This window comes from Sarcophilus harrisii, chromosome 3, assembly GCF_902635505.1.
Source record: "Sarcophilus harrisii chromosome 3, mSarHar1.11, whole genome shotgun sequence".
In the NCBI taxonomy this organism is placed as follows: Eukaryota; Metazoa; Chordata; class Mammalia; order Dasyuromorphia; family Dasyuridae; genus Sarcophilus; species Sarcophilus harrisii.
The window spans coordinates 499,933,231-499,947,899 of record NC_045428.1 but is presented as its reverse complement, the minus strand read 5'-3'; the positions used below and the strand labels follow the sequence as shown (position 1 = coordinate 499,947,899).

The 14,669-nt window shown below is 45.7% G+C and overlaps 1 protein-coding gene across 2 annotated transcripts; it reads left to right on the top strand.

The window, feature by feature from the left end:
* Positions 1-201: 201 nt before the first annotated feature.
* NEU3 (neuraminidase 3) lies at positions 202-12,235 on the top strand. 2 transcript variants are annotated; one of them, XM_023499710.2, is made up of 4 exons: positions 572-638; positions 952-984; positions 5,577-5,804; positions 7,539-12,235. In XM_023499710.2, exons 3-4 carry the CDS (start codon positions 5,598-5,600, stop codon positions 8,598-8,600), a joined length of 1,269 nt encoding a protein of 422 aa, XP_023355478.1. In that variant the 5' UTR covers positions 572-638; positions 952-984; positions 5,577-5,597; the 3' UTR covers positions 8,601-12,235. The 2 variants fall into 2 exon arrangements, with proteins under 2 accessions (XP_023355477.2, XP_023355478.1); XM_023499709.2 differs by lacking the exon at positions 952-984 and having other exon boundaries at positions 202-638.
* Positions 12,236-14,669: the final 2,434 nt, after the last annotated feature.

The window sequence follows — 14,669 nt, the reverse complement described above, 5'->3', positions numbered from 1 at the left end:
GCCCGCGCCTTGGAACCCGGGTCAGGACTGGGAGGGGCCGCCGAGCAGAGAAGGGGGGGCGGCTCCCCGATCCCGCGGTGTGGAGCCCAGCCGCTGCCGGCCTCTCCGCCCACACTGGCCCCGAACCGCGCAGGAACATCTGTTTAGCGGCCCGGGACCGGGAGTAAGTACTCCGCTCCTGGAGTCAAAGCCGGCGCCTTCCTCCCGCGGTCGCCCCGAGGGGTCACGTGAGACGCTGCTTGTCCGTGCGCATGCTCGGCGCCCGGCATATAAAGACCCGCGCGGCCCCGCCGCTCGGGACTCCGGATGTTGTGCAGCCCGGCGCCGCTCTCTTCTTCCGAGTTCTTGCTCCTTTCCCTTCTCGCCGCTCGGCCCCCCTCCCCCCGTGTCCGCGTCTCTCCCGGTCCCGCTCGGGGGCTCTCCGGACTGGCGTCCGCCGCCCGCGGCCCGTTCCCGCCGCCCCTTCTCTGCGCCTGCCCCGGGCCGGCTCGCCCTGGGGGTCTCTCCGGGGGCGCTGTCCTCTGGCCGGCTGCGCCAGCCTGGTCCCGAGCGGGCGGTCTCTGGGGCGCCGTCGCGGGAGCGTGCCCGGCCCCGGGGGCCGCGGGCCGCGCGCGGGGTTCTACTGCCGAAGCGCGAAGGTATTCAGGGACCTGCTCTCAGAGAATTTACATAACCATGGGAAGGGGAGAGAGATGCTGCTAAAGCGTCTCAGGCGAGGTGCTAAAACCCGAGGGGAAGGAGAGAGCTCTCAGAAAGGAGTGAGAAGCGATCACTGATGGGGAGTTGCAAGGAGACTCAGAGTTATTTACTCTACTCCCCCCAGCCCCCGTTTTTAAGGGTTATATTAAGTGACGTTTTTATTGGTTTGCAAAGTCTTTGTGTGTGTTATCTCACTTGAACTCCTCAGCAATCCTAAATGAAATACTGTGCATGTGACTGTTTCTATTTCAGTTTTGCAGATGAAGAAACTGAGGCTCTAAAAAGGTAAGTCGCCTGCCCAGTGTTTTCCCAGTTCCTTTGAGGTCCCTCTTTCTCCAGGACCCATTTCTCTTCCAAATCTAAGATCTTCATTATGGTCCTGCACTGCTTTATGCTATGGAAAAGGTGGCACCTGAGCTGGTTCTTCAAGGGAAAGACACGAACGTGTAGGACTTGATAGATCTGAGTGTTATAAGAGTGCTTCAGTTACTGCTATCCTGTGAGGTAGGCAGCGTAGTAGTATCATCCCCATTTTACAGCTAGTAAACCATGCCCAAAGTCACACAGTCAGTAAGAGGCAGAACTGAGAAATCTGGCTTTCAATCCAGTCTCCTTTCCATTATACTCTAGCTGCCTCCGTGGAAGCCTGTTTTATTCAATGATCAGTAGAGGACCATTGAAGTTTTTTAAGTAAGGAAATGATGTGGACGCGTCAGATTATAAGGATGTGGATTATAGAGGAGGGAAAGGCAGGGAGACAAGCTCTTACTTGTCACATACATACACTTTGCAAATTGAACCGAGTTAGCCAGACAGTAACAGCTAAGCTGGTGCAGACCTGAGTTCTAATGTGGTCTCAGACATTTGCTAAACTTGGGCAAGTCATTTAACTTTCAGTTAAACCTCAATTTCCTTTTCTGTAAAAATGAGCTGAAAAAGGGAATAGCAAATCACTCTAATATCTGTGCCAAGAAAACCCCGAATGAGGCCACAAAGATTGATGTAACCGAACAACAACCAATTTGTTACTTGTCCGAGCAAATTGATTTGTGTCCAAGCAAAGCGTTCCTTGTCTCCCCCAACTCCTATTTGGTATACACATTCTAAGCAGCTGCCCACTTTGCTTGCTACTTCTAGTTTGTTTTACCTCTAGTTCTGGGAATATGTTGATTTATACTTTGTGCTACTTTTGTTTGCTCTCATGAATTAAAGATCACTTTCTCCCAGTGTTCACCACCTTCTTTTCAATCCTTAATTAGTCTTTTTTGGTTAGTTTTAGGTTCAAAACAATTTCCCTCATTGTTTTCTCTGTGTTCTGAGCAAAGGAAGTCACAAGTATGCCCGCTGAACTTTTTTTTTTTTTAACAACTTGTAGCAAATAATTGAAAGTAAACTAGAGAAACCTCTTCTCTTGGGAGATCTGAGTTTGGAATTAACCTTAGAGACTCTTCAAACCATCCTGTGTATGTATAGGAATTCTCTTCATGCAGATTCAGAACCAGAAAGGAATTTTGAGGACCCCTGGGCCAAGTGCTTCATTTTACAGCTTGAGTAACTAAGTGATTTGGATAAAGGCCCATAGGAAAGAACCAGCAGAGGTGAAGCTTATGCATTCTCTTCCGACTGCCCACCACATCCTTTTGCCATTGCACCTCCTTGCCTCTCACATCTAGCTGGAATGCATCAAACAGGGTGACTGGTGGCAAGTCCTTTCCATGTACAGGGGCAGGAGAGAGTAGACTGATGAAGAAGCAGTAGGTGTATAAATTGCTAGCTTGTAGAAAACTGTATGAAACATTTAACCTATATTGGATTGCTCATCATCTAGGGGAGAGGGAAAGGAGAGAGAGGGAGAAAAATTTGCAACAAAAGGCTTTGCAAAGATGAATGTTGGAAATTATCTTTGCATGTATTTGGAAAAATAAAATACTATCTTTTTTAAAATGGGTGAAGAGGAGTGGGGGAAAATATGGCTGGAGAAAAGGTAAGTTAGAATCAGATAAAGAAGGCCTTGAACACTAGACTTGAATATATTTCATTTAGTAAGCAATAGAAGACCATTGGAGTTTTTAAAACCAAGAGATGATATAGGAAAACCTGCATTAGGAAGATAAATGAACTAGAGAGAGAACAGAGGCAAGAAGACTAGCTTTTGTTGTTATGCCATTTGCAAATAACTCTTTTGTCATTTTCCTGGAGATTTGGAATTCTGGAAATTCATGCATTTATTCTTTCAATAGCAATTAAATGCCTACTATATATAAAATTAGGTGTTGGAAGAGATCCAGACTTCAGATGGGATATTACCTCAGATTTCATTGGGCTTACAATCTAGCAGGCATAAAATACATACAAACATATGCAAAACTTCTTAGTGTCTGTTGTGGTGACTATAATATAATAAAGTTCTGTTGGGCAGCAGAGAATAGTTTAATATATTGGGTGTGTGAGAGAAAGCTTTCTTCCTCTCTTGTTTTTGCTGCTGTGTCCCGTGCCTGGAAAGTCTCTTCCCTCTATGTTGCCTTTTGAATTCTTACTCATCCTTCAAAACCATCTCCTTTGGGAAACCTTCCCCATTCCACTTTGTTGGTAAAGACTTTGCTTCCCTCAGGCTGGCATGCTACTTAGCTTGGACCTCTTTATTTACATGTTATATGTATATGTATTTCATCCCTCTAATACTAAAAGACTCCATGTTTATATAGTGCTTGACGATTTGAAAAGTTTTTTACATTCACTATTCTGTGTGATTCTCCTGAATTAGTTTACAGATCATCCTCTTTTTTATGAATCAGAAAATTGAGACATCAAGTGATTGAGTGTCATGGCCAAGTTTGGCAGAGCCTGGATTCAAATCCATATGCTCTGACTTCAAACCCCCAGCTTTTCTACTGTGCCATTCAGGTGCCTCTGCCAGATTGCAGTTCCATGTAGGGAAATCCCAGGAGCATTGTTAATTGTATACCTCTCTGTACACTTTTGTATGTCCTACAATGGTGAGATTAGCACTTTGCTCACAGTAGGTACATAAGTGTTACTGACTTGCATTCAGCATTATGAGCAATGTCAGAGGTGTGGAAAATTGTGTTCAGAAGAAAGAAGTGTATGAAATGTAAGTGAAGGGGAGTAATATGCAAAAGAGTCTATAAAATTAGATGGAGGGCGTTGATTGTCAGGAAGAAGAATTCGAAGCTATGGAGTTTTAAGTTTTGTTTTTTTTTCTCCCATCTGAAACACTTTTTTTCTTCTATCCTCTCTCTAACTCAGGAAAGTTACGTGATCTTTCTGCCGTTGGCAGTTTCCTCTTGCCTTGAGATAAGTCACAGGATGGTCAACCAGAGAGGTTATTTCTCAACTTGGCTCCCAATTGTTGAGCACACTGGGCTGATTGATGGGACCCTTAAGAAGCCCCTGAGAATCCCCTTCAATTCCACATGGGGTATCAGCCCCTTTTCTTCTTCCTGCTCCCATTTACCTTTCTCTTTTTTGAGGAGACAGATAAATTGAGAGTTAGATAACTCTGAAAAGTTGCCAGCCTCTAGTATTCACTTGGAAAAGAATAGAACCTTCCAAATTTAAGAGGTAAAAGATAAATTAGAAGAGAAAATGCCAGAACAGGAAGTGGCCTTACAACAGAGACCTTCACTGTTAAGAGTTGGAAGAGAGATTAGAATTTGAGTTTTAAGAGTTATTTTTATCTGTGACTTGGATGAAGGCATTGTGCTTTTAAAATTGTCAGCTGATGCAAGCCCAGGAGGCACAGCTAGTATATTGGATCATAAAATCAGGATCCAAAATAGTTTCACCGGTCTAAAACGACAAAATTGAATCAAGATCAGTGTAAAGTCCTGTACTTGAGTTTAAAATATCAACTGTACAAGTTAAGGGATGGGAGAGAGATGATTAGAAAGAGGACCCTATGAAATAGAACTAGAAGTCTTAGTTAACTTCAGACTTTAATAGGAGTCAGTAATGAGACAAGGCAACAAAATCCTAATGATATATCATATTACTAGGATCAGAGTATATGAATCAAGCAAGCTGCTAGTCCCTCTGTCTTCTGTGTTGGTAAAACCATAGAATGTGTTACTGGAGAAAGTACTCTGTATATAAATAAGTGAAAATGCCTAGTGACTTCCCAATCATTCTAGGTCTTCAAAGATCTTGTTGGGAATGCTAAAGTCCTCTATAGTCCATTTTGATCTTGAGAGTCTTTGCTTTGTAGAAAACTTTGAATAATATCAGGATAAACTTTTCAGAGCTAATAGAATTGTTCTAGCATGCTGATTTTTTTTAAAATGACATTTTGTAAAGTAGGGGAGAGACAGCCAACTGGAAACTTGAGAAAATAAAATTGCTACAATAGATTCTGCCAGTAATTTGTGTTTTATGGTCTAAGTTTTCACTATCATATAGGATGACTGAGGATGATTGCCCAGTGAATCGATATCAAAGCAATGAAAGCTTGGTGGACTTAGTTCTTGATGAGTTCAGATCCTCAGTGATTATTTGGTATAGTTAAAAGACCTCAAAATTTGGAGTAGGAGACCTTGGATTGAATCTATGGCTCTCACTTCTGGTGGGACAATGGTAAAGCACTTTGTATTTCTGTACCATGAGTTTCTGAGGGGCCTCTATAAAATAAGCCACAAAGAGGAGAAACAACAATAACAACTTCCCCTGTGAACACAGAGAAGATGGGAGATGTAGTAGACCCCAGTCCCTGGTGTAGAAATAGTAAACAATAAGGTATTCATGTGGATGTGAGCACTCACCTACCTACATATTCTCTCTCTCTCTCTCTCTCTTTCTCTCTCTGTCTGTCTCCCTTTCTGTCTCTGTCTCTCTCTCTCTGTCTCTCTCTTTCTCTCTCTCAGCTTCCTTTTCTTCCAGGCACCATGGAAGCAAGACCCTCATGTTGCTCCACTACCACCTTGTTCCATCAGGAAGGAGTGGGGGGGATCACATACCGGATCCCAGCACTGCTCTACATCCCACCAGCCCGGGTCTTGCTGGCCTTTGCAGAGAAGCGTTCCACAGCGGATGATACAGATGCACTTTATCTGGTGCTGCGACGAGGAGAGAAGGTGGACCATTCTGTGCAGGTAACTGCTTCCCTCGACTTTGGCAAAGCTTCTTGGAAATTTTTCTCTAAAGATCCCCAAATAGAGAATTGTCGATTACAGAGTATCAGAGCTTGGAGGGACCCAATTTCATAGAATATTATAGTAGGGAGGGAAGGGTCCTTTAGAGAGAGCATTTGTTCAACCCCGTTCCTTAAACTAACTAGAAGAAAACTCTAAACCTTGCAAAGAGAATTGGGTCTGAGTCCTTTACTGGAAACTCAGATCACACAGAGGGAAATGGAATTCTAGTCCTCTTCCTCTCTTCTCACCATCTTGTCAAGAAATAGAACCACATATGAGAGTTATAGAAGAGATATGTGTTTTAAATTGGAAGTAAGGTGCCTTATAGCTCTGAATCCTTGTGGAGGGAATTTGTCAGGACTACAGAACTCACAATAGATCTAGGTCTGTCTGTCTCAAGTCTCTCCCCACTTCATCCATTCTCCATTCAGGTGCCAAAGTGACTTTTTTAAAGTGCCAAGTCTGACCATGTCACCCTCCTATTCAGGAAACTTCAGTGGTTTCCTGGACGTTCTAATTGACATTCAAAGCTCCTACACCCTTTCCACCTTTCCAGTCTTCTTATCCCCACCCCCAAATACTCCCTAAATACATTCTTCCATCCGGTGACACTGGCCTCCTAGTTGTCCCCTAAGCAAGACACTCCAACTCTCAGCTCCAGGCACCCTCTCTGGCTGACCCCCAGTCTAGAATGCTCTCCTGACCTCTGACTCCTGACCTCCTTGGCTTCCTTTAAGCCCATCCCATGGGCTCGGATCCAGTGACACTGGCCTGATTTTCCCCGACTGTCCATCTTCTCTGGCTATCTGCCATTCCTGGAATTCTCCTCTCCTCCTCTGTGCCTTCCTTCTGGTCCCAGCTAAAAGTCCCACTGTCTATAAGAAGCCTTTCTTAGTTCCCCTTCATGCTGGCCCTTTCCTTCTCAGATTTCCCCTCCTGGTCTGTATCTTGTTTGTCCATAGTTGTTTGCCTTGTTGTCTTCCCTGTTAAACCATGACCTTCATGGTCATGACACTAGATTTTTTGTTTGTTTTGTTTTATCTTGCTTTGTGTCCTCAGTGCCTCACGTGTAAGCCCAATAAATGCTTGTGGATTTGATTTGTTTGATTTGCTACTTACTGGAAAGCAACCTTGGGAAATGTGGATGTAAGAGTGAGTTATCATTGTTTTTAAGGCAGTATGGTTGACAGGAAGAGCCCTAGATTGGGCATCAAGAAATTATCTCTTTTGGGAGAGACCTTCTCTGTACCCTTCCTCATTCTTCAGCAAAGGATACTAATTCTTTAACAATAATCCTTAAAGTAAGGATAATAGTCCTTGGATTGTTTACTTCAGAGACTTTGGGGGGAAGTGCTTTATCACTTTTACAACACTATAGAAATGTTAGTTAACCATTATTAATAATAGCATTACTAATATTAATAATTTCAATACTACATACACTATTTACTGTACAGGGTTGTTGTAAGGATGAGATGGGATAATCTATTTTGTGAGAGTATCCTATAAACATAAGCTTTTATTATCCTAGCTTCTTATTTTTGTTTCTTCTAGATGGAAGAAGCTTGGCTTTTTTGTTTAAGTCTATTTTTACTTAAATAAACGACGCTTTTACAGTTTCACCAAATGTTGGTTGCACTTGCTTTGTCTCTCAGCCCTCTCCCATGCTCTCTTTTTCTCTCCCGTTCTTAGTGGGGGCCTCAGGAGTCCCTGATGGCAGCCACGCTCCCTGGATTCCGCACCATGAACCCCTGTCCTGTGTGGGAGCGCAAGAGTGGGCGTGTCTTTCTGTTTTTCATTTGTGTGCGTAAGCACGTCACGGAGCAGCGGCAGATTTGTTCAGGGAAGAACGCCGCCCGCCTGTGCTTTGTCTCCAGCTCAGACCACGGGCGTTCTTGGAGCCCAATCAAGGACTTGACCGAGGAGGTGATTGGAGAGGAGGTGGAGCACTGGGCTACGTTTGCGGTGGGCCCTGGCCACGGGGTGCAGCTCCAGTCTGGGAGGCTGGTCATCCCTGCCTATGCCTACCACTTTTCCCGCTGGCACTGCCTGGGCATCTTCTTCCGATCTAGAGCCAGGCCCCATTCGCTGATGTTTTACAGTGATGACAGGGGGGCCACCTGGAAACACGGGCAGCTCCTCCAGCCAGGGGTGACCATCGAATGTCAGGTAGCAGAGGTGATGAGTTTGAACAGCCTTCCTGTGTTATATTGCAGTGCCCGGACCTCTGGTAGGTGTCGGGCCGAAGCGATCAGCACAGACCTGGGGGAGCACTTTGAGAAATCTTCCTTCGTCCGGGAGCTATGTGAGCCCCCCCACGGTTGCCAGGGAAGTGTCATGAGCTTCAGGCCCAGGAGGAGCCTTTTGCAAGAAGAGGCCCCAGCCTTCTTCAGCCACCCAGAATCACTGGTCAGCGCCCTTGAACCAGAGTCGAGCTGCAGCCCTCCAACCTCATGGCTCGTCTACTCACACCCAACGAGCAGGAGATGTAGGCGCAACCTCGGCATCCATGTCAACCGGGCTCCTCTGGAGGCTGCTCAGTGGTCCCAGCCCTGGGTCCTCCACAGGGGGCCCAGTGCTTACTCTGACCTGATTGCCCTCGAGGAAGGCTTGTTTGGGTGCTTGTTCGAGTGTGGGGAGAAGTGTGAGTATGAACAGATCGCCTTCTGTCTGTTCACAGACCAAGAGCTCCTGAGTCACACTCGGGAGAAGTGCTCAGGCCCAGGGAAGGCCGGCCTCTCCAATGTCCGGTAGCTTCGGTCCCCACTCCCTGGGGGAGAGATGTGGAAGCCTCAGCTGCCCCTCTCTCCTCCAGCATTTATGAGCCTTAATGTTTATCAGCATTATCTCAGTTGGCCCTCACAGCATCCCCACCCACTAGTTGCTGCTATTCTCCTTCCCATTTTACCCGTGAGGAAACTGAGGCAAGCCGCAGGTTAAGTGCATTGCCTCTGGTCATGTGGGTTTTAAGTCTCTGAGGGTCTTGCTGACCCCAGGATCAGGGCTCCGCTCCACCCTCCCCAGCTGCTTCTGGGGAGAGTCACAAGTGCCATGGAGGCCTGACCCCCGGGCTGCTTCTCCTGTGGCTGGCCTGCTTCACGCCTTTTACTCCTTGTATGCCATCCCCTCTCCAAGGAGTGGAAGGAACTGCTGGCAGGCTGCCTAGATCTGGAGCTGTGGGAAGTGTCTGCGTAGGGCGTCAGGACGGCCATCCCTGTGCAGCCCTGTGTCCGCTACCGCGTGCCAGACAGGAGCAAACACTGACGGCATGGGAAGGAAAGGAGCGGGCGAGCTGGACTCTGAAGTGCTAGGGAGAAGCGGGCGCCTGGACCCCAGCCATGAGCTCCTGTGTCCTCAGTGTTCAGATATAGAGAGACCTGAGGCCTCACACCCTCTTCTGTGCCAGGCACTGTGTCAGGAAAGGCAACAACGGCTCTCAGGCAGCTTGCAGGAAGGCAGCAAATGCACCTGGGCCCGGACAGGCCACAGGCACAGCACGCTGGAGCTATCACAGAAGGAAGTGGGACTGGGGGAGGCTTCCTGGGGAAGAAGAAGTGTCGCCAAGACTTGATGACAGAAAGAGAGAAGTAGGGAGAGAATTTCAGGCCTGAGGCAGTCAGGGACGGGGGACAGAGTCAGGGACGGGGGGCAGAGTCAGGGATGGCGCATCTCATGGAAGAACAGCAAGAAGGCGAGTCTCCCTGGAGTGGGTGGAGGGAGGCAAGTGTGGACAGCTCAGGAAGTCCAGGAGAACCTCGAAGAGGAAAAGCTTGGAACCCCTTGAGCACAACTGCAGGATCAGCTGGGATGGGGAGAGAACTGAGAAACGAGCTTTCACTCACATTGCTGTGTGAGAGGGGACGGGAGCCTGGTCAGGGCTGCAGCAGTGTTGGGCCAGAAACATGGCCGGGTCAGAGCTGACAGGACTTGGCAACAGATGGGATATGAGCAGTGAGAGATGGAGAGACAGCAGGGACAGTTTTTCAGGCAGGGTCTCTTAGCTGAGTACTGCCAGGCAAGTCCCTGATCTCCCTCCCCTATAAAATGATTTGAGTCTCTTCTGTGAAGATCAATAAAGGAAACACAGGGAGCCCCATTCTGTAACTTTCCTTTGTTCTCAAAAATCATGTTCCAAGACCACTGTCTTACTCCTTTGAGCCCCCTTCTTAATCTCTGCAGCTTTTTTTCAAGCTTCCCTTTATCCCTCAGAAACTCTTCCCCTAATTAGGGAGAAGGCAGGAACCTCATCATCACAGTGACCTCCTTCCTAACTCATCCCTTTGGCGCCGGGATTGCCTTGAGAGAGGGCAACTTATGGAGAGAATTCCATTTTGCAACTAATTCAGATCAAGGACAGCTAGGTGGCATGGGGAATAGAGAGCCAGGCCTGGAGTCAGGAAGGCCCGAGTTTGAAAGCTGTCTTAGACACTAACAAGCTGTATGACCCTGGGTAGGTCACTTAATCGTTTGCCTCTGTTTCCCCATCTGTAAAATTACCTGGAGAAGGAAATGGCAAGCCACTCCATTATCCTTGCCAAGAGAACTCCTAATGGGGTTACAGACAGTTGGACAGGACTCAATAGCAGCAACTTATCAAGGGTTCTTCACTGGATATTGAAAAGGAAGAGAAAAGGAAGACTGAAAAAATGCCATCTTTGAGAAAGCTGTAGATAATAACAGTGATAATAGGTGATATTTCTGTGCTGATCTACATACTGTGTGCTGTTAAATGTTTTTTGCTTATTTTCTCCCCCAGATGTCAGTTAGGTAGGACAAGTATCACATTTGACAGACAAGGAGATTTGAGTTTCCAAGAGAGGAAGTGGCAGATCTAGGACTCTCACCCCCATCTTTTTATCCATGTTTGGCTCCCTTTCGACTGTGCCATAATTCTCTCAAGTTTTCCCCCATTTCCACGTCTAGGTAGGCAGGGCAAGGATCACCACCTCCATTTCACATGTTGGGAAATCTAGCTGAGAGGTTTCAGAACTAGGATTTGACCTCAGATTTTTTGAGTCCTTAGTATGGCCAGACTGTCTTTCAGTGCCATGAGTCCTGTTAACCCTTTGTGGACAAGACTTGGTAAATAAGCTCCTTTTGTAATGTTGCTGTGCTCTGGCTCCTTTCTAATCCTGCTGTTATTGCCTGGGATCTACATCCGACAATTAAGTGATGTTCCTTATCTAGTCCTTTGACCTGGTTCCACTGAGTCTCTGGCGACAGCTGGGATCCCAGCTTGGATTTGGCCATTTTTTGGAATGTCACCCTAGGGTTTCCCATTCACACAACCCATGCAGACCAGAAAGGGATACAATACAGCTTTGGCTCTGGATGCCCCTGGCCCCATTGCACTGACCCAGATGAGCTTTACTGGTAGTTTTTAAGAGGGATGTGAATCAGGCCTTAATTTACCGGCCCAGTGGAGCCTTGCCCCAAAATATCTTCTTCCTTCCCATCTTGCCCCTGACCTAAAATCCCACCATGAAAAATTAGCTAAACATTGGTGATACTTATCACGTGCCAAGCATTCTCCTAAGAATGCACAGAAAACCTCCGCAGTTCTGGCCTTGGAGAAGCTTGCAGTCGTTACTTCTGCTCCCAAAGGCAAGTCTTCAAGAGGGCCTTGTAAGGCTTCAGGTGGCTCTCCGCGGGGCCTGGGTTTGGGTTATTTCTTTGTTTTTCTGTATCGCCGGCACAGTCTATTCTGCACCTTCACCCTTAAGAGACTTGCCTTGACAAAGGGTTGGAATACAAGATGTCTCCCATCCTCTCCAGCTCTGGTCTTCCCCACCCCCCGGGGCCTGTCCCCCCAGGCAGGTCTGCACATGCTGGTGTCCTGGTCTAGCTGGAGCCAGAACTAAGGCTTGGGATACCCCTTTAAACCAAGAAGGCTCAACTTGAACCTAATTCAGAGACAGCCAGATGACCCAAAGGGTGGAGTGCTGGGTCTGGAGACAAGGACCCGAGTTCAAATCCAGCCTCAGATAGAGGCTCTGTGACTGGGCAAGTGACAACTTCTGTTTGCCTCAGTTTTCTCACCCGTGAAATGGAGGTAATAACAGCACCTACCTTGCATGGTTTGTGAGGACTCACTGAGACTCTTTGTAAAGTGCTTGGCACAGTGCCTGACGTGGTAGATACTTAATAAGTGTCCCGGCGATTCCCCATATTACTAGAAAGAAGACCAGAATTGAAGAAGCTGGAGGTGCTTTGTGTAAGGACGGCCTCTCCGCAGAGACTGATGGGGCCTCCTGCTGCATGGACTGAAGGATGCTGACCGACCTCCTTTTCCTACCTCTGCCCCAGTGGTGCTCCTGTGCCTGGGAGCCTTGCTTTAGGCCTTTTCTTGTGTGAGTTAAAATGTGCTGTAATAAAGATTTAAACTTTAAGCATTGCTAAACTGACCCATTTAAAAAAAAAAAAAGTTTTGCCACAATAGCTCAAGAAAAGGTTGGGAGATCACTAGAATAATTATTAGTCTACTTCTCTGATCATGCCATTCTTCTCAAACACTCTCAAGGGTTCCCTGTTGCCTGTAGAAGAAACTATAAATGTCTTAACTTTTTACAATCTGGCTTCAACTAAACTTTCTGATCTCCCTGTCTTGACTTGGCTACTGGCTAATCTCCAATTTGATCCATCTCTTTTCTGTCTCTGCATTCATACCAACTTTCCTGTTTCCTCATTCCTGCCTATTTAAAACCCTTTCTCCCTTTAAAGCCCAATTTTGAGGTCACCTCCTTTCCTGATTTCTTCCTTTTGAAAATATATACATATATATATATATATATATTTTTTTTTTTCTCTTCAGATTTTCCTAGGGCATCTTTTCAGATCCTGACCTTTACTTTAGAACATTCCATAGTATATTGTATTTAATTGGTTTTATATCATAGCTTTCTATTGGTTATAAACTCCTTGGGGAGGGATTGTCTCATTTTTCCACTTTTATACGTCTAGCTTTGACCACAGGACTTTACATATAATAGCATCTTTTTGTCCAACAGAATAGATTGAGTTGAAAATATTGTTGAGTTGAAGGAACAAAGCAGCCAAAATTTCTGGGTGACTGTGAGCAAGCAGAGACTACAACAAAGTTTCATCACCAATCTATCAATTAGATCTAGAAGGGACCTTAGGAAGTTAGTGCTCATTTTATCCACAAGACACAGAGACCAACTTGGTCTCTAATATACTTAAGTTCTAGTTTATCTGGGCTGGGTCTGTGATTTCATTGATGGGTGTTGTTTTTCCTTCTTAAAGAGGACCAATGGCATCAGGAAGACGATGTCTCATAAATGAATTGGGTTTAAATGAGGCAGGTTCTTGACTTCATTGATGTAGGGAACTCCCTGCAACAATGCAGGTTGTCACCTCTGTCCAGCATTGAGAGGAAGTTACTTAATCCAAACTCACCCAGTCAGTATCCAAGGCAAGACTTTCACCCAGGTCTTCCTGGCTCTGTGACCAGATCATTCTGTTCTCTGTGTTTTATTTTGTATTATAATTATGTCTATGCAATGAGAAACTGAGATCCAGGGGTAGGATTCAAGTCTTCTCAGCCAGTCCTTTTATATATAGAATGTCCCAAAAATCTTTAGTGTAATTTTAAAACTTAAAACTGCACAAACACTTTGGGGATACCCTTTACTGGATTGTTTTTAGTTAGTTTTTTTTTTGTTTTTTTTTTTAAAGAAACTAACTTAAAGACTCAAGGGAAACTTAATCCAACCAAGGAAAAAAAAACAGTCACTTTAGGGTCTGTTTATACTCATGGCTCCCTGTGAAATCCTAGACTTAGGCTAGATAACTTTAAATTATGAAGAACAGATTGATCAAGATATATCTCTGTGTGTGTGTGTGTGTGTGTGTGTGTGTCATGGAAGGAGGTGGGGAATATGGGGGGTGAGGGTAAGGAGGGGCTGGGCTTGCATAGACTAAAGATTTGGGAGTTTTCACTCAGCTAAGCCCTCTAAAATCCACCTTCCCCTTCCGAAACCATTTGATATTTCCTTGTTTTGAGATTAATTATTAGATTAGTTGATTGAAAACAAAAAAGTTTCAGCATCCTCATCAGATTTAGGCTATTCCTTCCCCTTCTCGGAGGGGATATTAAATGAAAAAGGAGTTTTTTGTTTTTGAATGATTTAGGGTATTTGGGAGTATGATGAACTAAGGAAAAACCCTGGACATGGAGCACAAGACTATTTCTTTCAGCCCCCGTAAGCAAATCCCTTCTCTGCAAGGCTCAATTGCTTCCTCTGATTTGCTCCAAAGTCCTTTCCAACTCTGGCCAAGACCCCTTGCTTTTCCATATGAATTCTAACAGTGTTCTCAAGTTCCTTCCAGCTATAACATTCAATGTACTCAGCTTGACATTGTTTTCCAAAGTTCCTTTCAGTGTTTACATTCTGGGACATATGGTCACTTTACTTATTAGTGTCTCTGACATTCAATACAGTAAGAATTTAGAAATGGCTATGCTAAACATAGATTCTTTGGTCACTAACTGGGAACAGAATCTGAAGTGAGAGCCATATCTCTCTGAGACAGCCAAGGGCTCCAAAGAAACAGCTGGTGTGTTGACTTTGGACGTGTGACAAGGCCAGGGAAAGCAGGAGGCTGGGAGACTCTGAATGGCAACACAAGACTGACTTGCCAAGATTTCTCAGTGAAAGTGATGTGGGGAACCCTGAAACTGTCTCTCCCTGACTTTGGGGAAGCTCCTTGAAGGAGAGAAGCTCCTTGAACCCTTCTCCTGAGAGACCCACCCCAAGGAATCAGGTTAAAGTAGTTCCATTCTGTTATCTGGGTGGGACTAGC

Coding starts and splice junctions, on each gene's coding strand:
- NEU3 (XM_023499709.2), top strand. CDS start 252: ATGCTCGGCGCCCGGCATATAAAGACCCGCGCGGCCCCGCCGCTCGGG. Junction 639..5,576: donor TCTACTGCCGAAGCGCGAAG/GTATTCAGGGAC, acceptor TCTCTCTCTCAG/CTTCCTTTTCTTCCAGGCAC. Junction 5,805..7,538: donor AGGTGGACCATTCTGTGCAG/GTAACTGCTTCC, acceptor TCCCGTTCTTAG/TGGGGGCCTCAGGAGTCCCT.